At 41.8% G+C, this 25997-nt stretch overlaps 1 protein-coding gene across 14 annotated transcripts in view; it reads left to right on the forward strand.

Annotated features, from left to right (window-relative positions):
* srgap1a (SLIT-ROBO Rho GTPase activating protein 1a) overlaps positions 1-25997 on the forward strand; it is a 229322-nt gene that overhangs the window by 72545 nt on the left and 130780 nt on the right. For 12 of the 14 annotated variants that reach the window (XM_069904208.1, XM_069904202.1, XM_069904203.1 and 9 more), the window contains one exon: positions 22466-22661. In XM_069904208.1, coding sequence (XP_069760309.1) covers positions 22519-22661 — 143 coding nt within the window. In that variant the 5' untranslated portion in view covers positions 22466-22518. Of the gene's footprint in view, positions 1-10915; positions 11009-19579; positions 19659-22465; positions 22662-25997 lie in introns of those variants that run through there. The other 2 variants (XM_069904206.1, XM_069904207.1) reach the window with 2 other exon arrangements.

The following is a 25997-nucleotide window of genomic DNA, read 5'->3' on the forward strand; positions in this document are numbered from 1 at the left end:
AAAGAAACAACAGATGGTCAACCCAGAGGAAGAAGAGGAAGAGTACAGTGAAATAGAAGAAGAAAAGAAAGGCAAGATAAAGGATATACTTTCTCTTATTAAAGGATACATGGAGTCATTTAAAGAATGGCAAACACAGGAATTTAAGAATTTAAGAAAAAGAATAAACAACACAGAAGAGAAAATAAATAAAATGGAGATGACCTTAACAGAAATGGGAAAGAAAATGGACAAGATGGAAGAACGGGCAGTAGCAGCAGAAATGGAGGTAGAAGACTTAAAAAAGAAATTGGAGAAATCTAATAAAAAAACTAAAGAGACACAAGAACTACTAGCTCAAAAAATAGATACAATGGAAAACCATAACAGAAGAAATAACATAAAGATAGTGGGCCTTAAGGAAGATGAAGAAGGCAAGAATATGAGGGAGTTTATAAAAGAGTGGATCCCTAAGACCCTAGGATGTCCAAAACTACAGCAAGAAATGGAAATAGAAAGGGCACATAGAGTATTGGCCTCTAAACCACAACCACAACAAAAACCAAGATCTATTGTAGTAAAATTCCTAAGATATACTACAAGAGAAAAGGTACTGGAGAAGACAATGGAAAAAGTAAGAGAAGGCAACAAACCACTGGAGTATAAAGGGAAAAAAATCTTCATTTATCCAGATATAAGTTTTGAACTCCTAAAGAAGAGAAAAGAGTTCAATACAGCAAAGGCGATTTTATGGAAGAAAGGGTATAAATTTATACTAAAGCATCCAGCGGTATTGAAAATATTTATTCCAGGACAACAAAACAGACTATTCTCGGATCCAGAAGAAGCACGAAAATTTGCAGAACAATTACAAAAATAGACTGAGGGAGGAAGACGGGTAATGAGAGTTAAAATGATCACGATTGATATGTATGTGGGTAAAGACAAAAATAGACTGAGGGATGAAGACGGGTAATGAGAGTAAAAATGATCACGATTGATATGTATGCGGGTAAAGAGGTATAAGAGTGAATAGAGACAATGAGCATACATGAATGTATCTGTACTTAGAGGAAAATATAGATAGTATAGACAAGAATTAATAAGGGAAGGTAATGGAATAGAGAGAATAAGGAGGGAATTAAAAGAGGGACCTTTGTGACATATGAAAAGTGAAATCTTTTCTGGGGGAGGCGGGGTGGGGGGAAATAGCGGTCACTGCAAAATCAGTTGACGCTTGCGAGTGGATTCGCAAATCCAAATGGAGAGGGGAGATGTGGTTGTCCGACAAGGGATAAAGGACAACTCAGGAGGTGAAGGGGAGATTGGGGATAAATAAGATAGAAATAGGAGAATAAGGAAAATGTTGGATGTTGTAGGAATGTTGTCTTATAAAGAGTTGAAAATAAGAAAACAGAAATGGAAAAGGAGGAAAGGTAATGATGGAAAAACGGAAAGAGAAGATAAACAAAATATAAAAGGGCTACGCTGAACTATATGTCTTTAAATATTAATGGAATACATAACCAAATTAAAAGGAAGAAACTACCAAATTTAAATGAATAAATGTATTCCATTAGAAAAAATAACATATAGGTTAAGAAATAATATTGAAATATTCGAACAAGTATAGGAGCCTTACATTAAATACAATAGCGAAAACCTACCGGGGACAAACATTACCTAAGTTGATGGAAGGAGAAGGAAAGAAAAGAATGGACTCAGTAGAATTTCTGGTGTAATTTTGTTGAATGACAACATTTTCTGACTGGCTTAATGCAACCTAGATTGTATACCTAAAATGGATGAGAGGGGGGGGTGGGGGGGTGGTTTGGGAGGAAAGGGAGGGGGGGGGGAGAAAAAGTCACTGTATATGTGTGAAAAAGAAATAGTGTATATCATGGCTAATGTGATTTATGGTGTGAAAAATAAAAAATTTAAAAAAAAAGGAACACTCTTTGAATATCAATGAAGTTCAAATTCAATATTATGTATACAACCAGGTGAAACAGTGTTTCTCCAGACCACTGTCCATACACAGTACTCGGCATATAATAATCACTCACACACACATACATACACACACACACACACACACACACACACACACATTTTGAATTATTTGCTTGGTTATTAGACTCTGTTCATGAATCTCACAGTATTTCCCAGCCTGATTTTGATGCTCCTATACCTCCTTGACAGTAGTGGGTCAAAGGTACTGTGTGCTAGATGGAAAGGCTCCTCAGTAATTCTTTGAGCCCTGTTCAAGGCAAGCTCCCAGTGAGTCGTCAAGAGGAAAAGGACACCTCAGTGATCGTAAAAATGCTGCAGGAACTCAACAGGTCACGCAGCGTCCAAAGGAGGTAAAGACATTTTCAATTAAAATTTAGATTTATTTCCAGCATGGTAGAAGCGGATTCTGGCCACTTAAACCTGTGGCACCCATTTCCTCTCAAATTGACCTACAAACACTGTACATTTTTGAAGGGTGGGAGGAAACAGGAGCTCCCAGTGAAAACCCACACAGACAAGGAGACAACATACAAATTCCTTACAGACAGTGCCCGGATTCAAACCCGAGTCACTGGCTCTGTAGCAGCATTGCGCTAACTACTATGTTAACCGTGCAATCCTTCTTCAAAGCTCAGACCTAATGGGCCAGTAGGTAATATATCTTTACACCCTATGGACGCTGTGAGAGCAGCTGAGTTATTTCAGCATTTCTGTGTTTGTTTTTAACCACAGTCACAGCATCTGTAGACATTTGTGTTTCACCCCAGTGACCATGCCAGACTGTAGAAACCCTGGTGCTACAAAGAGACTTATCTGTTGAACAGCTCCATGTAAGGCAAATGTGTCTCCCCACACAATATGATTGGGAAAACACAAGTAACGAGAGGGAAAGATGACGCTTTGTATGAGCAGGAAATTGTTATGGAACTGATCTCTGGGTGTCCAGGACTTGTACAGCTGATGTATATTATTTCTTCTGACTCTAATTAGCATTTTGAGATCGGGTTTCAGATGACTGTCTTTTATGAATGCTGGGTTTTTTTTCTGGCTGCACAATGCCTTGATTTAATGCAGTGAAACAAGAAAGTCTGGAGATGCTGTGATTGTAGTAAAAACACATAGAAATGCTGGTGGATCTCAGCCGATCTCTCAGCATCCATAGGAGGTAAAGATATTTTGGGCCTGAGCCCTTCTTATTCCTGGAAGAAAGACTTGTAACCCAAACCGTTGGAAATGTATCTTTACCTCCTATGGATGCTGCTGAGTTCCTCCAGCATTTCTGTGTGTTTTTACTTGATTTAATCCACTGTTTTTCCTTTTGGAGGTGAATTGATATCACACAGGGTAGCTGTTCAGCATTTCTTTCCCATCATCCCTGAGAGGAAAAGTAATCATGAAATGAATAATTGGGTTTTGACTGTTAAATTCATCAGTTTCAGGATGGATTCGGCACCGTCTGTATCCCTAAAATTCATAGATGTCTAAGCGTTTGAGTGTATAGTTCTCTTGAGCTGTCATGCTTGTCTCCAACTCCATTTGGATATGGGAGCAGCTGCAGCTGAAATAAAGAAATTTTGTTGAATCTGATGTTGGCCGGACACTGGGCTGAGGTTTTGTTTTGAGTGTGATGGGACCTCATGATACACCTCGCTGCATGCCGAGTGACTGTAAAAACCGAAGGGGTCCAAGGTCATCTCCTTTGTGAATGTATACAACAACCAAAGATGACACAGTGGGGCAGCTGATAGACCTCTTGCCACCAGTGACCTGTGTACAATCCTAACCTCCAGGGCCATCTCCGTGGAGTTCTCCCGGCTGCATCACAGCCTGGTATGATTGCAGTTGGGGGTGGGGGTGGGGGGGAAGCAACAATACCTTTGAACAGAAAGCTCAGCAAAAGGTAGTGGACACAGCCAAGTAGATCACAGGTTGAACTCTTCCCCACCATCGAGAACATCTCCGGGGAACGCTGCTGACAGAGAGCAGCAACCATCATCAAGGATCCCCACCACCCAGCACAGGCTCTGTTCTTGCTGCTGCCATCAGGAAAGAGGTCTTGGTGTCTCAAGACTCGCCCCACCAGGTTCAGGAACAGCCGCTCCCCCTCCACCATCAGACTCCTCAACCCCAAACTCCATCAGGGGCTCCTTGAAGGCCTCTGACTTTTGCACTTTATTGATTATTGAATAGTTTCTGTATTGCACAGTTTATTTTCTTTGTTTACATTTCTCTCTTTTGTATACACATCTTTTCTTGAGCACAGTTTTTTGCAAGACTGATGAGTAGGAATTCTCCCTGGCCTGCAGGAAAAAGAATCTTGTGATATCATGTATATACTCTTGACAATAAATATGAACTTTGAACTTCTGAAGGATAGAACTTCTCATCGATGTCAGATTTTCTCAGTACAAGTCAGCCTTAGTATGCACTCGGGTCTCTAGAGCGGGAGTTGAACCTAGACTTTGCTCCAGTCACCCTGAACAGAAATCACCCAGATCATTACACATTGTAGTGGACAGAAAGCAGGTCTTAAACATGTCTTTTTTGTCATAATATCCAATCAGAACTGCTAATGCGTGTCAGATTTTTGCCAGAACTAGTATAATTATTAAATTATTTCCCTCAGTACTGACTCTCGAGAGTTGGCTGTGACTGGAACGAAGCAGTATTTATCTTCATTCTGCAGCTGAAAGCTCTTTAATAACTGTGACTGCTGTTAAATCAGCTGGCCATGCTGAGGCACACATTGCTTTTAATCTGCAGGATTCACAGAGTTAATGTTCAGGCCTTGTTTTAATAAAATGTTGGGCTTGGTGTTGTGGTTCGTTTTGAAAACTCAGAGACTATCAATGAATTTGTCCTTATTTTTAATTGAATTTAATATAACGATATAGCAGAGTAGAAGGTAATTCTGACCCATGAAACCCATTTTGCCCAATTATGCTCAATTAACTTACCAACCCAGCACATTTTGGAGAGTGGGAGGAAATCAGAGCATCCAGGGAAAACTCACGCAGGTCGCGGGGAGCACGTACAAACTCCTCAAAGACAACGCCAGATTCGAACCCGAGTCGTTGGCACTGTAATAGCATTGCTATAACCGTTGGAGAGCAGCAGCAATCATCAAGGATCCGCACCACCCAGCACACATAGTCCAGAGACGGGCAGCAAATACAGGTGGAAGAGAAGCGAGCATTACAAAGCTCTTGGATCCATTAAAGTGGAGCTCGTCTTGTGGGTGGATTTAGGAAACTTTCTGGAACAAGTTGCAGGTGTTGCATTTCTACTAAACCTAGATTTATTTTTATTAGGAAATACTGAAGGAACAAGACCTAAATTAAAATTGTCAGTGTATCAGTTAGAATTTGTTAAAGTTGCATTAGTGGTGGTGAGGAGGTCTATTGCAGTTTCATGGAAATCAAATGCACATTTGGGTATGGCAAGATGAAATGCAAAAATTCAAAGTTGTATTCCTTTGGAAAGAAATTACATATAATTTGAGAAATAAATATGCTACATTTTTACAAATTTGGCACCTATAAACTCAAATATTAGGTTTAAATTTATAATGTGCCTCTGGACCTGGGAGAATCTCTTATGAATTGTATTAAAGAATTTTGTTTAAGTATGTGTGGTAGATCCCATCCCTCTTTGCAATCCTGAAAGTTTCTTTCATTACTTTAACTTTATATAACTATATTATGTCTTTATATTATTATTTTGAGGGTGAGGGGTTTGAGGGAGATTATCTACCATCTTGTATACAGTTTTAATTTTTTCCCCCTTTGTAATCTGTATGATTACATTAATTATTTGACTTTTACATCGATGGAAAAACATTTCGAGCCTGAACCCTTTATTAGGAATCATTCCTGACGAAGAGGCCAGGCCTGAAACATTGGTTATTCTTTACTTCCTATGAAATGCTCTGTGACCTGCTGAGTTTCTCCAGCACGTTTGTGTCTTGCATATCAATGCGAGCTAATTTTCTTGCTCATAATGAGAACATCTTGTGGAGGCATTTTAAAGTGGCATATTAATTAATGGGTCCCCCTCGCATGTGTGATCAGGGTCCATTTTGATGTTTTGGGTGACTAGTTGGAGGATTATAACTTGCAGAGAGGGAGTTTGATGGACCTGGTCATTTGATCTAAGTGCTGTAAGAGCGTAAAGCACCCCAGGCAGGGCTGGCTGATATTGGAGTGACCAGATTAGGGTTTAGCAAGGCTAGGAAGAGGTTACAGTGGTGTGTATTGTGCAGAGCGCTGCGTCACCGATGAATTTGGACGGATTTGTCCAAATCCAAGACCATCTTTCATCTTCAATGGACCTCTTAGACCTATAACATGCCTTGAACCATCTCTCTGGTGCTTTAGAGACAAATTTTCCGTTGACTGGTGCCACTGAGCATTCATTAGTACTGTATTTGGAATTCACTACCTGTTGGAGTGGTGAACCGTGAAGCTTACAGAAGAGAATTGAATTGCACTTGACAGAATAACCAGGTAATGGAACAAACAGGATTGCTTGTTAACAGGAAGCTGAATAGTATTCAAGGGCTGAATGGCCTCATTAAGCTAGAATAATTACACAAATAAATTGCTGGCCCACACTCGGACTGGTTATAGCTGAAAATGACATTGAGATGGGTCTTAGCAATTGGTCGAAACATTGAAATTAGTCCCTTTACAAGCTACAGTCCAATCCATGCATACCATGTGTGCAGAAAATCTTCGCAAATGTTGCGTGCTTTTGTATGCATGTTTGCATTAAACCTTCCACAGTGTTCACCCCTGAAGAATTGACGGAGAAAGTAGTCGAGCAATTTTTAATTAAAACATTTAGCTCTGCATTTTGCATCTGAGTGAACAAATTAAAAATTCATTGCTGTTTTCCTAAAATACTGATGATTTAATAGCCCAGATATCACAGGGCTGAAATGTTGAATAAAAATACCAAATTAGATTCTGTTAGTTACCAATGAGCTCTTGAGAATTTAAATGAGAACACATGTTCAAAAGAAATTAAAATGCAAAGTATGCTTTAAATAGATTACATCAGAGGGAAGGCGATTTTTATGAAAGAGCATGAATGAATAAGCAAGAATCACAATATTCCTGGCAGTGTCACATGGGTTGTGGCGAGTGTATGCTAAGAATAATCTGGGTATGAGTTTTCTGATGAAAGAATCACAAATATTTCCTCACTTACTGAAAAATAATCATCAGTTCTGTTTACACACATTTCACTCAGAAGGAAATCAGTGGTGAGAGTAGAGAGAGAGAGCATGGTGTTATCTGTTTACTCTGTGTTTACAGGACAGCTCTCCAGGTCAGTGGCAGTGTAAACAATTTCTAATCACAGAAAATGTACTTTAGAATTTACTCTTGTCTTCATTTTAACCTGGTGTCGACATTCAACCACCCTCAAACTTTTGGACAGGGCACGAGGAATGTATGATGGGCGTCATCAACTTTCTAGGATCCGAGGACACTGCCGGTGCCCAGTGCCTGTGCACAGAGATGCAGACACGCTTGTGCATGGCGTAGGAGCACAGGAAGGCTGTTCGGCCCCTCAGTCCTGTTCTGCCATTTCGTAGATGCTGTCTGAAAGAATTTTGTTATCTGAAATTCACATCGGTCTTGGGTTTAAAACAAGCTTTGATTACTGCCTAAAGATTAGGACATAGGAGCAGAAATAGGGTCATGCCCCACATGAGCTGACCCATTTTCCCACAGCCCCATTGCCTGGCCTTCTCCCCATAACCTTTAACCTTTGATGTTCTGACTAATCAAGAACCTATCAATCTCTATTAAGTATACCCAAATGATCTGGCCTCCATAACCGCCTGTGGCAACAAATCCCATGGATTTACCACCCTCTGGCTGAAGAAATTCCTTGGCATCTCTGTTCTAAGCAGACACCCTTCAATTCTGAAGTTGTGGCCTCTGGTCCTAGACTCTAGGCCATTTCATGTTGGGCCTCCGCCTTGAGATCGGCTATGGAGCAGATGGAAAAATGGGAGCTTACTTTTCAGACAGCAGCCCTAAAAGGCTGCTCCAGTGTCCCCTTCGTATCCAGAGGCGCCTCATAGCGCCCTCTGGATCTGTCGGAGATGGGAGCGACTGGTGCCGTAACTCCACCCGTCATAAATACGCAGCAGAGCAATGGCTGCCTTCCCTACCCATAATCCCCCACACAGCTGAAACCGCTCTGTGGTTCCCAGAACCGTTCCTGCTGCATGGGAGATTATGGTTAGGGAAGACAGCCATTGCTCTGCCATGTTTTGAGCCACAGAGAGCAGCCCCGAAGGCTGAAGCAGCCCGGTGTGGCTGTCCCAGCCCGCACCGGTCGCCCCTTGACTGCCTCCGCTGACAGCTCCTGCTGCCCCGATGGTCTCCGCTGCCCTGATGGTCCCTGCCGGCCCCCACTGCCTCGACTGCCCTGAGGGCTCCTGCTGCCTCCCCCCACCCTAATTTGGAAGGAGAGGAGTGAGTGGGGAGATGGGTTTCAGGCATCATCAGCCCAGCCCTAAACCCCCGCTTAGTATGGCTTTGATCGGCAGAGGACTGCGCGGCAGAGATTATCCCTCTCGGAGAGGGGTTGGAGACCACCTCCGCACATTCAGAAAGGTAGGTGATTATGCATTTTGGCAGAGTTTCTCCGCTTTTACATCTCAACATTTGGGCTATCTGAAATAGCTTTCTGTTACGTTTGGAAGAGTATCGAGTTTGATGGGTTCACAGAGAGATGAGTCTGGACACAAGTGTTATAATCACAGGTAACTTTATTGAACACACAGGAGATAAACGGGAGAAAGTCAAACAATACTCAATTACTATATTACTAAACAATGATATAGACTCCTAAATTGGACCTAGGTTGGACTCCGATACCAGTTGCTGTCTAACACACACACACACACACACACACACACACACACACACACACACACACACAACTTCACACCTTACCTGCAACACCCAGCTATCTTCACAGTAGTGGCCTGGCATGAATGATGCCCAGGGCTTGGACCACGAGGCAGAGTGAAAGAAGATACTGTGCATTGATGTTAAATACAGTGCTGATCTGGGCGTCTAGCCAGTAATGGCCCTAGGTGATTTAAATTAACCAATGTCAAGATGTGCACTAATGGATGGCCAGAGTCCAACTTTGATTGACAGGTGATGTGACTTCTGCATAAGTTTCAGACAGGGAGAACAGTGACCACCTGCAATCCACAATATTCCAGGCAGACAGGGAGGCCATGTTTTCCTCCACAATCCACATGGGGAAACAGCCTTTCTATATCCATGGCTTTCAACATTTGAAATGTTTCAGAGTTCTTCCCTCATTCTCCTAAATTCCAACAAATACAGACCAAAATGAAATGCAGATCCCCCTCCTCGCAGAAAAGTTTCTGAACTTCTGTCCAGAAAGGGTAGCACCAGTTTTTCAGGCTTTGTCCCCTGTCCTTGACTCTTCAACTGACAGAAATAACTTTGTTCCCACCCATCAGAAAAATCAAATTACCATTCACATTTTAAATAGTAAAATCCTTGAAATTTTACCCTTGACAGGTGGTGGTGGGGTGGGGGGGGGGGGGGGGGGTGAAGTTTTTAGTTTGATAAATATTCATTTCTTCAGATGTCATTTAATCATGGGTATCATAGCTGCAGAATAATGTCTGTCTCCTTTCCCTGGTCTCTGCAACCGTCTACGACAGTTTAGAGATCTGTTCATTTGGATTCAATGTCAGCTTGCATTGTTATTACAGCAAAGCCCCCTGGTATCTGGAATTCAAGCAGTTACCAGCCTCAAGTATCCAGCAAAAAAAGAATTGAGGAAAATAAATAAGAATAAAATAATAGGTTAAAAATATACACGAAGGCTGCTTTCCTAACTATGAACATGGGCAGAAATTTTAATTTCCACTGGTTTTGCATTAATTGCCTTTATTGGCACTCAAAGTATGTCACCGATAAACTCTGTTGCCTTCCTTTCTCAAACCAACAGATTTTGGTCAAGCAGTGTGAGGGACGGCTGAAGCGAACCTTCCTTCCCCGTCTCCAGTCTAATCTCAAATGCTGGGCCACCGTTGTCATGGTGATGGGCCCCTGTAGCTTCATTACAGCATCTGTTACCTTAAACTGGTGACAGAATTGACAAGAGGACAGGCTCGTTAGATTCTGGAATTTCCTCCTTCAACTTCTCCACATCTTATCTCTCCATTTGAGATTCTCGCCAAAGGTTTCTTATTTGTCCAAACTTGTGTCTTAAATATTTGTTTTTGTTGCTTGGGGTCAGATTTTGATTGGATGCACCTCAGGAAGTTGGGATATTGTATACACGTCTCTTCTTGCATTTTTCCTCTCATCTTAAAGGCTTGGACGTGTGCATTACAATTCCATGCTTTTTCTATGGATTCCTGCCAAATCCTTAAGAAAATGTGGCAGTGCTAAAACGCAACTCATTTACTTCAGCAATGATCTAATTCATGAATCCTTGCTGAAAGACCGAGATCAGCCATTCTCAACCCCCGACTCTGCTCAAAGTTTATGGGCCCTGTGAATCAGTCAAGTTCTGTTTTCTTCCATACTTTTCTCCTACTGACTACATTTTAAAAAAAAAACAATAAATATATTTACGTTACACAAGGTGAAGAGAAAATGAGGCTTTTACTTAAATGTCCTGAGGCCTGAGATTGTCTGATCTTGGAAGCTAAGCAGGTTCAGACCTGGTCAGTACTTGAAGGAGAAACCACCTAGCAACACCAGTGCTGTAGGTTTCTGTGAGGGGCGCTGGACAAAGTGGCAACTCTGTCTGTCTTAAGGTAGAGAAAAGTTAAATAATTTCATGTATGTTACATTCAAAATGTAGCATTATGTGACAATAATGGAACTTTTACCTTTACTTTCACCAGAGGGGCTCAAGACAACATTGACACATGGGCTGGCAAGTTACATTCTCACCACAACTGCATCAGACAGTAATCATTTCCAGCAATAGAGAGTCTGTAAGTACTCACCAATCAGTATAGTCCTTTGAGACAAAGTGGACCTTGAAGGTATTTTTGGCTATCTAAGGGGGGATTTCTTCAGATGGGAGAATTGAGAATGAGTATTGCTCCTCATTTAAGATCAGCTGCAAAAGAGGCTAAAGTAGTTGAACAGTTTCCTCCTGATCTGCTATGGACTGACTTGCCTGGATAGCCCACAAAACAAAGCTTTTTTAAACTGTATCTCAGTACACATGATAATAAACCGATTCAATTCCTAATCCTCATTTGCATGTTTGTATTCAAAGATGTTATTTATCATCATTAAACTTTCCACCATCGAAATGGTCAGCTGAATGACCACTGCAACAGTGTGGCTAAGAGACAAGCTTTAGAGCAGGGTCTTCTATAGGATTCCCTGACTCTCCAACTCATTAGTAAAGAGTGAGGTGAGGCACCCTCCATTGCCTTAGATGTATGTAACCCCAACTACTTCCGAGAAGGTCCATAACATCCAGGACAAAGCAGCCCACCTGATTAGCTGCTCATCCACCACGTTAATTCCTTCTACTACTAGTTCACAGCGGCTGCCCGGGCAACAACCTCTCATGAGCTAGAAAACTAGGACAGTGGATGTGTGAGAAGGCGCACCTGCCAATGGCCCCTCCAATCTGCTCCCAATCTGAAAACGTATCTCCGTCCCTGGGTCTGAATCCTGGAACCCCTTCTGTCCCATTGAGGGAGAACCTTCGCCAATTCTGTGGCAACTTGAGGGGCTACTCTCTGCTGTTGGCCATAGAGAGATGGGCAATAAATGTGGGCTGTGCAGAGGTCCTGTAAACTGAAAAAAATGTGAACAAAAAAAAATGAGGATTTATAGAAATAAGATTTATATAGAATTTATGTCTACAAGATTATGAGGGACTTGGCCAGCACTTTATTCATGGCATGACAATAGCAAATACTAGAGGACATCTGTTTAAGGTGAGGGGAGGAAAGTTTAAGGGAGACGTCAGAGGTCATTTTTATTTACACAGAGAGTGGTGGGTGCTTGGAACACTTTGCCAGGAGTGGTGGTGGAGGCTGGTACAATGGGGACATTTAACAGACTCTTAGACAGGCATATAGATGTGAGAAGAATGGAGGGTTATACATGTGAGATAAGGAAGGATTAGACAAAGGCACATCTGCTGCTGAGGTTTGGGATATGGAAGGAAATGGGGACTTTGGACAGGATTACTGAACCCAATGGCTGAAGTATAAATGGAACTGATCTGGGAATGCATTTCCTGTTTTCAATTCTACACTACGTGAATGTGGAAATAGGATTATAAATAGCCCTAACCATCCTCCCTGTGGGGAAAGATTAAAAGAAAAGACTTGCATTTTTAAAGTTCCTTTTGCATGCCTTCAAGGGGTGTTATAAAATATTGTGCATCCTTGAAGTGTGATCATGGTTTTAAGATTGGACAAATTTCCGATGTTTAGTTTTATAACGTGCAAAGCAATTGAAATGAAAGGCAGTAATTCACAGCATACTTTTTCAAACCAACAATGCCCATTACACAGATCCCCTGTTATCATCTCAGAGCAAAAACATCAATGAGGTTCATGTATGGTTTTCATTTGGAAAACTGATGCAATTCACCAATGAAGTATTGATATAGAATTCCACTCTGTTAAACAATGGTAAACACTGCAGCCATGGATGGCTATGGAGGCCAGGTTGTTGGGTGTATTTAAGGCAGAGGTTGATAGCGCTTTGAATAGGGTATCAAAGGTTACAGGGAGAAGGCGAGGGAGTGGGGCTGTGGGAGAATAGATCAGCTCATGATGGAATGGTGGAGCAGATTTGGCAGGCTGAATGGCCTGCCTTTGCTCCCATATCTTATAGAAACTGGGAATAACCAATGAGTCAGGCAGTATCTGTGGATAGAGAAGTATAGTGTTTAAGCTCTAAAGTTCTGAGTTTTCCACCTGGAGCAGAGAGAATTGGAGAAGCGATGGCCCAGGTATTTCTTTGTTGCACTGTTGATTCTCGAATTGGTATGGAGAACAAGAAGTGGGAGATCGCCCCAGTGCGTCTTCACTGAGGAGGAGCCTGGGCAACTTGGGAAGGTGGATTAACAGCCGAGTTACTTTACCCACACCAAAGGGTTCAGTCATGCAATGTCAGGGGAGAACTCACGAGCAAGGGTTAGAACTGCTAAAAATCCTGCTGAATCAGCACAATTTGTGATATTAACCCAAAATTGTTATGATCTACCTTGAAACCAACCATATACTGAAAGGTCTGGGTAGAGTGCGCATGGAGAGGTTTCTAGTAGCGAGAGGGTCTTGGACTAGAGGGCACATCCTCAGAATAAAAAGACGTCTCTTTAGAAGAGATTTCATCAGCCAGAGGGAGGTGAATCTGTGGAAATTGTTGCCACAGACAGCTATGGAGACGAGGTCATTAGGTAGATTTAAAGCAGAGGTTGATTGAATTGTGGTTAGTAAGGGTGTCAAAGATTATGCGGAGAAAGCCGAAGAATGGGTTGGGAAGAAAATACACGGACCAGGATTTGAATTGCAGAGCAGACTCAATGGGCCAAATTGCCTAATTCTGTTTTTAGGTCTTATAGTCTACATCAACCATTCTCAACCCTTTTCCATCTAGGGCCCTGTTAGGACTCCATCAAAGTTTATGGGTCCCCTCCCCTGTGAAGCAGTCACGTTTAGTTGGTTTCTTTCATACTTTTCTCCCATCAACTACATAAAAAAACATTTAAAAAAAATTTAGGTTTCGTGAGGTGAAAAGAAAAGAAGGCTTTTACTTCAATGAAAACGTGGGTCAAGGGTGAAAGGGGAAAAGTTTAGGGGGAACATTAGTGGGAACTTCACACACAGAGTGGTGGGAGTGTGGAACGAACTGCCAGTTGAAGTGAATGCGGGCTCATTTTTAACACAAGAAGAATTTGGACAGGTACATGGATGTGAGAGGTATGAAGGGCTATGAACTGGGTGCAGGTCCATGGGACAAGGCAGAATAATAGTTCGGCACAGACTAGAAGGGCCTGTTTTCTGTCATGTCCTATGGTTCTATGTTCTCTGGCTCCCTGGGGAAGGGGCTGTAGAGCCTCTATTGAGAATGGCTGGATTAAATAATGCACTGCAGTTACTCATCTTGGCTATTGCACCACTTCCACAACTTCGACTGGCAAAGAGCAGCAGGTTCATGGCAACGCGGTCAAGCGTAGGTTCCTCTCCATATTGCACATCCTCTTGATTTGGAAATAAATCACACCTCCATCATTACCATTTGATCCAAGTGCTGAAACCCGCTCCTCTTCGTGCCAAAGGAGCAACTTCACTGCAAGGACTGCAGCATTTGTGAGTGGTGTCTTGCCACCACCTTCCAAAGGGCAATAAATGCCAGCCATGCCAGTCATCCTCAATAGGAATTTATAAATTACCTCATAAACGCCACCATTCCAATCATAGTAGCTGCAATTTGAAGAGAATGTAATCTGACATGGGTGTGGATTATATACTTCCCCTGAAAGTAATGATTAATTAATCATTCTCTTTAATTGTTCAAAACAGGTTTATTTCTGATAGTGTGGTAGGCCAGAATATTGTCCACAATTTATTTTTTAACCCTCCTGGATGTATTTTGCTGGAAGTCAAATATTTCCTGGGCGGCTTGGCTAGCGTAATGGTTAGTGCAACACTGTTATAGCGCCAGTGACCTGGGTTCGAATCTGGCGTTGTCTATAAAGAGTTTGTACTTTCTCCCCATGTCTGTGTGGGTTTCCTCTGGGCGCTCCAGTTTCTTCCCACTCTTCAAAATGTACGGGGGATGTAATTGGGCTGCACAGGTTTAATGGCTGGGATTGGCTTCCACTGTGCTGTGAAAAACATTTAATGTTAACTCTACAGGGGGGGGGGAACTTGCCAGGTTTAAATGAACATCATTGGAAGTGTTTTGAAATATTTGATGCAATGGATTCTGTCTGTGGTATTGTGAAGTACTTGGGAGTTAGCGAGCGATCCAGAGTAAATTATAAGGAGATATTGTACCTTAATGGTTTGCAGCTTTCTGTACAGGATTATTTAATTTGGGAATATTTTGAATTGGAAAATTGTGCCATAAAGCTTGTCGTAATCTGTTTGTTAGTTGTCAACAGTCTGATGACACAGATGTTTGAACGGTCTGCCTTATGTATAGAGATTAACAATCTGAGCAGTGGAGATCACTCAATTTAGAAAATATGTTGAATTGGCCATAAAATACAAAAGAATTAAGAGTTATTTGTGCCCTTCATAACTTTAAGATGTCCCAAATTGCTTATGAGCATTGAAGTGTTGGAATGAAAGAGAGAAAGACGGCCATTTGTGTGCATTCTCGACCAATTGGCTTGATCTTAGTTGAGAAGAAATGATTGATTTGAGTAGTATTACTTACCTGTGGTCTACATATGTGCTCCAAAGGTCTGTTCTCGGTGATCCATGAGATATAAAGAAATTCTGTGGGTGCAAAAGGATTGGAGAATCTCTCCGTCTTCTCCCGGCCTCTCCGACTTTCACCCTGTATGTCTTTGAAACATGGGAGGAAACCAGAGGATACCCATGGGAGAACAATCCTTACAGGGAGTGGAACCCAGGTCACTGGCACTGAATAGCATTGTACTAACTGCTCTGCTTACTGCGCCACCCTTAATTCTCAGGATTAACACCCTTTGTTGGAATTGAGAAAAAGAAACTGTTTTTATTTCAGGTTTCCAGCATCTGCAATTTGTTTGATTTCAGTAAATAAAGGTCTTGTCAGCCTTGTGGTTGCAGAGCTGCTGAAGCAACTAAATGCTCTTCCAATTTGTTTGTGAATCTGGGTGGTGAACTTGCAATCGAAGGATTAATAGCCAAGTTACTTTCCCCGCACAAAAAGGTTCTGTCGTGCAATGGCAGGGCAGAACTCACAAGCAAGGGTTACAACTGTTAACAATCCTGCTGAGTCATCCTGATTTGTGATATTAATCCTGGGCTGTCATGAGCAATAAATTCTTTTGCAGTTAATAGATTAAGAGTGGAATGACTCCTGTTTGACTGTGAATTGCTTTTATCTTCCAATAAAGTGATAATTTTAAATACTCAAGTAAAAAGCAATTTTAGGAGGGTGTCGATGATGGGGATTTTTTATTCCAAGCTGTCGCTCAAAGCCTTTTAGTTAAATCGTGAACAAAATTATGAACGACATTGCATGTTCTAAAAAATAATTCCAAAGGGCATGCTTCAGCAAAGTTGACACAGGTGCTCTGATACAAAATACTTCTGTTCCTGTTTCGTTATAACCTGCCTAATTGCACTGAATAATGTTGACAACTTTATATTCTCTGCACAATTCTTGCCGATAAAACATATCACCCTCCTCACAAATTTGCGTCCATTTTCTCTCTCACGATTCTCGGTCTAAGTTTTTGAGGGCAGATCCCCTCGTAAATGTGTCCCGACAGCACAAGGGCAGCTTCTTCGCCTTTGCCACCAGATTTCTGAATGGTTCTTGATCCTCCAAAATATTCCAAATGGAATTTAAACTTTAGGTGGGGGAAAGTGTGCTTAAGGAGGAGATTGATTTATTTTTTCGAAGTTCAAAAAACTTCCTATTTGTATTTGTTTTTCTAATAGTATAAATTAATTCAACTACCTCATGATGCAGGAGACACAAAATATTGCAGAGGTAAAACAAAATAATCTTCTGGTCGAGTTTGTGGGTCCAACATCACCAGAGTCGATGGGGGTTGGGGGGGAGGGGGGAGGAATTGGCGACACTTTAGGTCAAAATCCTTCATTCTCCAGTCGACCTGAAATGCTGACTGTTCCTTTCTCCCTCCCTGCTTTACCTGTTGAGTTCCTCCAGCAATTTATGGTTGTCTACAAGATTCACTTTGTCATGCAGAAGAATTAATTGCTCACGCTGAACATTACAACCCCCCCCCCCCCCCCACCCACCCCCCCTCCCCCTACCCGGTTGGTCCACAGTATAGAGAATGGTTAGTAATTGCAAAGTAATCTGGTTACAGCTGCTCACTTCCTGCACCAAATTCCAGCATGTTAAGAATTTGAAAGTTTTGAGGTGATGCTGCTTGTGGCTTTTGCCCAGAGTAATCAAAACGTAGATTTTAGTGAGGGATGGGGTAGATATTTAATGGAATCTGAGGGGCAACTTTTTTTTTTACGCACAGAAGGTGTCTCACACCAGGCTGTGGACTTCTGGAACTAGCTTGAGACTGGCTGAGGGAACCAGGTATCACAACAGAGATGCAAAAGGGCACTGAAGGTTTCCTGATTGTGTTGGAAGTTTGGATCTGGAGCCCAAGTTACCAATGCTTTGGACTGGAGCTTGTGTGGTCGTGGAGACTGCAGGAGCTCTGGAGGTGAATCCACAGACTCTTGGTGACTCTGGGAGGATTCTCTTTTGCTTCTCTCTCTCTGTCTCTAACTGTAAGAGGTGCCCATCAATATCTGCTGATGGTGAATGGCAGACTAAAGCAGATTTTATGTAATATTACTCCTGTTTTATTACATGACAATAACAAAATCCTGAATCTTGGTGAGTGTATGGAACGGGCTGCAGGAGGAAATGGTTGAGGCAGGTACTGTTGCAATGTTTAGAAACATTTGGATGGATATACAGAGAGGATGGGTTTAGAAGGGTATGGGTACATGTGGGACCAGTGAGCATGGGATAGTTTGACCAGCGTGGGCAAGTTGGACCAAAGAGTCTATTTCCACTCTGTATGACTCTATAATAAGATGTTCAGGACCTTTCATAACTCTTGTGTATTCTGTATGACTATAATAAGATGTTCAGGACCTTTCATAACTCTTGTGTATTCTGTATGACTCTATAATAAGATGTTCAGGACCTTTCATAACTCTTGTGTATTTATTTTCAAAGAATGAACCATTTTGCAGTTTCTGTGAGAAAAGAGTGCTTTCAGACATCCAAATATTTAATTGTACAAAGGCAAGGTTTCTCCTCTGTTCCAGTTCAATGGTTTGAGTTGATGGCCATGATGTAATTAGATGGGCTTCTATTATCGGCTCTGACCTATTACCCTGTGGTCAGCAGCTCTTGTGGCTCCATTGAGTTGATTCGCAGACAGAATGATGGTGCCACATTTGTGTAGCCAACCTCATGGCTTTTGCCTCCATTGTACCTCACTGGAGCTCCACAAAATGCAAATGCTATTGAATCCGCAGACTTTTTGTCAACTATTCCTAGTGTCAGGGGAAAGTCCAGGCGTTGATCTCAACGGCTCAACCACGCTGAATACAATGGCTCTGATTGTGACCTGCTTTCAACTTCCACACGGCACTTTGTGCCTGGGAGTTTCTCACAATAATACAGTTCATTTGTGAGCTTCTGTTCCACTCGCTTGAAATGTCATTCCTGATGTCAAGACATTTCTAAATGATTTGTTGATCTGTCATTCGACAGGGATTCAAAGATGTGGAACAAGATCTGCTTTTATGTCATGTTTTGGCCACACGACATTGTTGAGAGCTTTACAATCAATGAGGTACTCTCGAATTATAGTTACAGTTGGTGGTGTCTTTAGAAAGCAGCCTCTATCTTCAAGGACCCCCACCACTCAGGCCGTGCCCTCTTTATACTGCTGCCATCATGAGTCTGAAGACAAGCACCCAACTTCTTCCCCTCTGCCATCAGATTTCTGAATGGACAATGAACCACAGACACTACCTCACTCTCCCTAACTTTTTCACTGATTAATTTATTCTGTAAATGTAATTTTATAGCAATATTTACAGTGCAATGCTGCTGCAAACAACAAGTTTTGTGACACGTCATGACAATAAATTCTGACTCTGAATGTGACATATGGCCATCAGTTTAAATGCAGCATGTTTCCATGTGGATTTATGTGATTGATCCTAGATAATCTTCAATAGAGACCATGATGTCGGTTGTGGATAAGTAATGGCCAAGCCATTGGGAGAAAGTCTACTTTTCAAAATAGTACTGTACCATGGACTTGTTCACATCTAGCTGAACAGGACAATATGGCCAAGGTTTGTTGTCCCATCAGAGAGCTGTCACCTCTGTATTATGTCAACTTGGAAATTAGAAGATAACTTGAGAATACAACAATGGTATATAGAAATGAATAAATGTATTCCATTAGAAAAAATAACCTATAATTTAAGAAATAACATTACAATATTTGAACAAATATGGGAGCCATACATGAAACACAATAGAGAAAACCTACCGTGGACATCTACCACCTAAAATGACAGAAGGAGAAGAGAATGAAAAGAACTGAGTCAGTGGAATTTCTTGTTTATTTTTATTGAGTGACAACATTGTTTGACAGGTTTAAATAAATGGGAGGGGAGGTGAGGGAGGGAGGGAGGGAGGGGAGGTGAGGGAGGGAGGAAGGGAGGGGAGGAGGGAAGGGGGGGAGAAAACGACACTGTATATATTTAAGAAGGAAAATGTATGTATCTTGATCAATATGGTTTATAGTGTGAAAAAAAAAAATAGAGACCATGATGTCGGTTGTGGATAAGTAATGGCCAAGCCATTGGGAGAAAGTCTACTTTTCAAAATAGTACTGTACCATGGACTTGTTCACATCTAGCTGAACAGGACAATATGGCCAAGGTTTGTTGTCCCATCAGAGAGCTGTCACCTCTCAAGTTTATTATCGTCCGTCTTTATGTATATGACCAGTGTTTCCCCTAACCATGGTGCACGCGCAATACACAGCGTTGGCACTACTCCCTTGACACTAGACAGAATATCTCTGGAGAGGTGACACATGAGACCCTGAAGCTGTTGGAATCTGGAGCAAAAAACAAACAATCTTCTGGTCGAGTAGCATCAGTGTGAGATGTCTCAATGAAGGGTTCCAACCTGAAATGTCAACCATTCTTTTTCTACCACTGATGCTGTTGACCGAGGGCCAGCCAATGGCCCCAATCTTGACGGCTTTTTATGGAAGAGGGTCCTGTCTGGCCGCATCATTGTGTGGGACGGTAGCTGCAAAATATCGGGCCGGAAGTCAATACGGAAGCCAAGAATATCACTGGAACAATCTGCTGTGCATTGCTTAAATAGGGCTGAAAGAATTATTGAGGACCCTCTCCATTCAGCACACAGTACTCTGACCCACTACATCAGGAAGGAGGTGCAAGAGGATCAAAATCAGGGATGCCAGCCTGAGAAATAGCTGGCTGTGAGATTTATTTTTAGAAGCCGATTCTGGCCATTTAAATCCGTGCTGCCTCAATTACATCCAAATTTACTGACAACTTCAAACGCTTTTGGATGGTGGGAGGAAACCCACGTAGACACGGGTAGAATGTACAAGCTCCTTACAGATAGTGCTGCATTCAAACCTGGGTCGCTAGCGCTATAATAACGTTATAACCCTAACTGTGCCGCCCTGATTCGTGAACAGTGTCCAGTAACCAAGCAAATCATTCAAAAGACTTGTGTATATTTCTTTTATATTTTATCTATGTATATGTAACTTGTGTGCTGTGCACTGTGGTCAGGAGAAACGGTGTTTTGTCTGGTGACAATAAACATGAACTTGAGTTCCTCTGGCAGATTGTTTATTAGTCTTCGAAGAGGAGACCTTTATCTGCCTCATGAGTAAGAATTAGATGCTGCCATGCTTTGCACTGGGGATAAGTGAAAATAGAAATAATAAACAGTCATTAACCGGGTCTCTTGCTTGTTGTTGGGTGCTAAAAGATATTGGCATCAAACAAATAGACCATTGAAATATTGTGTAACAAATATTCATGATGAATCGTAGGCAGGAGACATTACCATGCATTGAAAGTACAAAAGTCCTTCTGATGTAACTTTGCATAGTAAAAAAAAAATCAGGAATAGGGCTGCATTGTGTATTATAATGAAAATAAAGAATTGAATCATATCTTAATTGGAACAAAGGTGAATTGTTTGTGACACTTTCTCCCCCAATGAAATTACGTTTGAACCAACGGCTCAGCATGAATTGTCAATGTCATTGGTCTCCTGTTCCCTTTTATTTTCCATGTGTCTCTGTTACAATTCAGACACAGCTGCTGCATCAGCAGTTCCCCACTGTTTTTAAGCCCTTCAGAGCCAAGCAGTTTCCTCTCATTGCATGCGATTTCTGCCTGGCAGTTCAGAGCTTAATTACTGCCTATAATTCCGGAAGATGCTTTAACTTCAAACTTTTTTGAGAGACTTAAGTTGGACCAAATGCACCAGCAGGTTGGGGAATTCAGGTCATCTTTCATCTTGTGTGTTGACTTTCATGGTGTGAGGGACTTGGACCAATGACCTACTCTGTCAGCTTCCTTTCAAGATTCCTTTATTGACATGTAATAGTACAGAACGTATAATATTACACGAAATTGCCTTCTGCCTGCCGTAAGGCAGGCAAAGAGTCACCATTAGTTTCACCCCGCCCCCCCACCTTACTGTAGTAAGAGAGAAAGAGAAGCAAACAGACTCTTGAGAGCCTCTGAGGGTCCGTGGATTCATGACCAGCAACATCTGCAGCCACACAGACTCCTGTTCGATCCAACGGCAACCCGAGCTCCAGATCCAGACTTCTGCCACGATTAGGAAGCCTTCAACAGCCGAGGCCCTTCGGGAACCTTTCTTGCCCTCCGCACCCTCTGGAATCCCGGTTCCGTTACCTGGTTCCCATGAGCCAGTCTTCAGCAGTCCGTTAATGTGGCCTCTTCTTGCAAATCACTGGGTTTCATCAGGTTGCATCATATATTTGCAGAATAACTTTGAATGCTTGACTACAGGGATAATGAAAAGGATAAAACACTATGGAGCGAAGATTAAAGGTAACGGTGCCTTACAGTGTGAGATTCTGTGACCACCTGTACCTAACCAATGAGTGTTGAATAATATACTATAATGAACCTGCAGAGTTTATAATAACATGTTTATCAATAACGTGTTTATCAACAGTGAAATGGGGAGGGGGGAGTGGGGCTGCAAAATATATATGATATTTATTTTTATCCAGTGGCTGCAAAGGAATTTTGTGGAATATTTATTTTCTGCATTGAATAATTTGTTTGCATTTCTTTCTTTACATTTCTCCCTTTTGCATAGGTATCTTTTCTTGAGGATAGTTTTTTTGCACTTCTGATAAGTAGAAATTGTGCCTGGCCCACAGGAAAAGAATTTCAGGATTATCTGTGAATGTACTCTGACAATAAATCTGAGTTTTGAACTTGCTTGAAATAATTACTCACCTGTTACTCTGTCACAGAATTTCCCGAATGTGAAATTTAATTTTAAGCAACCTTGTAGTTTGCGGCTTGAATTTTTAAAGCACACTAATGATGAGGCACGGACTGCATATATATCTGGGAAGTCAAGGTGTTATTATCCGTTCAGGAACTGAATGTAGTTAGTAACCGCTTGTGTGATTTGTCTTCTCACAGAAATTCGGGCTCAGTTAGTCGAACAGCTGAAATGTTTGGAGCAACAGACCGAGATGAGGGTTCAACTTCTCCAGGACCTCCAGGACTTCTTCCGCAAGAAGTCAGAAATCGAAATGGAGTACTCCCGAAACCTGGAGAAGCTGGCTGAGCGATTTATGGCCAAAACCCGCAGCACCAAGGACCATCAACAGTACAAGTAAGGATCTCCTGTCATAGAACATTACAACACAGAAAATAGGCCATTTGGTCCTTCTAGTCTGTACCAAACTATCATTCTGCCTAGTCCAAGTGACCTGCACCCAGTCCATAGTCCCAGAGCAATGCAGTTGTGGGTCAGTAGCGTTAATAGGAGCAGGCTGAGCACACAACTCTAATATGTCAGTGCTCAGTGTGACGGTGCTCGTCGTTCTACTGCCGACTCATACTGTGGCCTTTCCGTTAGGAAGTCCAAGATCCAGTTACAGAGAGGGTTGTTGAGTCCCAGCGAGGACAGCTTCTCCACCAGCCTCTGGTGAAGTGGAGACATTTAGCTGTCGGCACAGAACCAAAGAACATTACAGTACAGAAATCAGCCCCTTCTAGTCTGTGCCAAACGATTATTCTGCCTAGTCCCACTGACCTGCACCTGACCCATAGCCCTCTTAATCCCTCCAAACAATGTACATGTCCTCATTTTTCTTAAATGTTAAAATTAAGCCCATATTCACCACTTCAACTGGCTGTTTGTTCCACACTCCTACCACTTCTCCCCTTTCACCTTTAACCCATGTCCTCTAGTTTCTATCTCACTAACAACAGTGGAGAAAGGTAAAAGTTCCATTATTGTCATGTAATACTACATTTAGAATGTAACATACATGAAATTCTTTAAATTTTGTCCACCATAAGGCAGACAGAGTCACCACTTTGTCCAGTGCCCCTCACAGAAATCTACAGCACCTGGTGTTCCTAGACAGTCTCCTCTCCAAGTACTGACCAGGCCTGTGCCTGCTTAGCTTCTGAGATCAGACAATCTCAGGCATAGTCAGGATATTAGGCTTCTGCTGCATGGGGGAGCAACTTGTTTACTCTCTCTGTGTGCATCATAATTTTGTGTAACTCTGTCAAATCTCCCCTTATGCTCTAACGATCCAGGGAATAAAGTCCTAACCTGTTTAACCTTTCCCTGTAACTCAGGCCCTCAAGTCCTGGCAACATCCTAGTAAATTTTCTCTCCACTCTTGCACTCTTATTGATATATTTCCTGTGGTTAGGGGACCAAAACTGCACACAATACTCCAAATTTGGCCTCACCATTGTCTTAGACATCGCTTCTATGTCTCCCTTTCAAATTGATGTATTGCAGATCCCTGAATTGGTGCAGGGATCTCCAGGGATTTAATTTAAAAAAGCAGTAATGCATTTGGTTTCACTCTATGAAATAACAGCGAAGCGTTATGTGATGATTCAGTACCGCACAGGTTGATCCTCTCTTATATGGCACTCCGTGGTCCTGCACGTTTGAATCTGCTGCCATTAGTACAAACTCCATAAAGGCAGCACGGGACTTGAACCCCAGTCCCAATTGCTGGCGTTGTCAAGGTTGAATCTGCCACAATCGGGACTGGGGTTCAAATCCCGCGCTCTCTGTAAGGAGTTTGTACTAATGTCCTGATCGCTGGCACTGTAAAGGTTTTGCGCTAACTACTACACTAACCATGCCACACCATAGTATTATTTCCTGTTTTAAGCTTTGTCCTACATTTGATATGTTTACATAGGGGGTTCCCTTAGGGGTCAATTTCTGTTTTCTGGCATTTTCTGTGGTCCGGCAATAGCCAGGCCCCAATGTTGCCGGATTAAAGAGGTACAACCTGTATTAGTGTTCTACAACATGGAAACAGGCCATTCTTCCCAACTAGTCCATGCTGACGGAGCTGGTCTCATCTGCCTGTAATATACAGCAACATCTTTCCTGTCGGGAACACAAAACTGCCAGGGCAGACACTGGTGCACGTCATTCGCTGCACTAATTTATGTGTGGACATTTAAATCGTTTACAGCTTGTTGTGGCAAACCTGGACTTGGTGTGCGCGAGAGATAAGCTAGAAAAATATTCACTGTGCTGGAGCTGGATGGCCCGTTGTAATTGCTCAAACCTTGAAGTAGCAGCAAGTCAGAAATATCGCCTAAAAAAACCCCAGAACCATCTGCTGGAGGAACTTGGTGGGCCAGGAAGCATTCATGAGGGAAATGGGCAGTCAATGTTTCGGGTAGAAGCCCTGCTTCACAACTGAGAAACTCTCTGAGACATCGGCTGTCCATTTCCCTCCACAGAAGCTGCTTGACCTACTAAGTTCTTCCAATAGTTTGTGCTCTGGATTCCAGCATCTGCAGTCGATAATGTCATCATTGTATCACACTTTTGAAGATCCTTTAAGATTATAAGACACAGGAACAGAATTAGGCCATTCGGCTCCTCGAGTCTGCTCCGCCATTTGAAACATGACTGATATATTTTGCCAACAACTTCATTCTCTTGCCTTCTCCCCATGACCCCCTTTCTAATCAAGAATATATTGCTCTTTGCTTTACTTCTGAAATGACTTGTCTCCACAGCTGCCTGTGGCAACGAATTCCACAGATTCAGCCTCTGGCTGAAGAAACTTTTCATCTCTGTCCTAAAGGGACATTCTTCTACTCTGAGGCCGTACCCTCTTGCCCTTGACTCTCCCACCATCTTCTCCACATCCACTTTATCCAGCACTTTTTTAAAAAATTTTTTTATTTTTCACACTATAAACGACATTGATCAAGATACATACATTTTTCTTTTCAAATATATCCAGTGTTGATTTCTCCCCCCCTTCCCATCCCACCCTCCCTACCTCCCCTTCCACCCTCCCTACCTCCCCTTCTATTCATTTAAAGTTCAGAATCTAAGATACATTAAACCCGTCAAACAATGTTGTCACTCAATAAAAATAAACAAAAAATTCCACTGAGTCAATTCTTTTCATTTCCTTCTCCTTCTGTCATTTTAGGTGGTAGATGTCCCTGGTAGGTTTTCTCTATTGTGTTTCATGTATGGCTCCCATATTTGTTCAAATATTGTAATATTATTTCTTAAATTAGATGTTATTTTTTCTAATGGAATACATTTATTCATTTCTATATACCATTGTTGTATTCTCAAGTTATCTTCTAATTTCCAGGCTGACATAATACATTTTTTTGCTACAGCTAGGGCTATCCTAACAAATCTTTTTTGTGCACCATCCAAATCAAGTCCAAATTCCTTGTTTTTTATGTTACTTAGGAGGAAGATCTCTTGGGTTTTTTGGTATATTGCTTTTTGTGATTTTATTTAATATCTGGTTTAGATCTTCCCAAAATTTTTTCACTTTCTCACATGTCCAGATTGCATGAATTGTTGTTCCCATTTCCTTTTTACAGCAAAAACATCTTTCAGATACTGTTGGGATCCATTTATTTAACTTTTGAGGTGTAATGTATAGACTGTGTATTCAGTTATATTGTATCATACGTAACC

The sequence above is a fragment of the Narcine bancroftii genome, chromosome 11, assembly GCF_036971445.1.
Source record: "Narcine bancroftii isolate sNarBan1 chromosome 11, sNarBan1.hap1, whole genome shotgun sequence".
NCBI classification, from domain to species: domain Eukaryota; kingdom Metazoa; phylum Chordata; class Chondrichthyes; order Torpediniformes; family Narcinidae; genus Narcine; species Narcine bancroftii.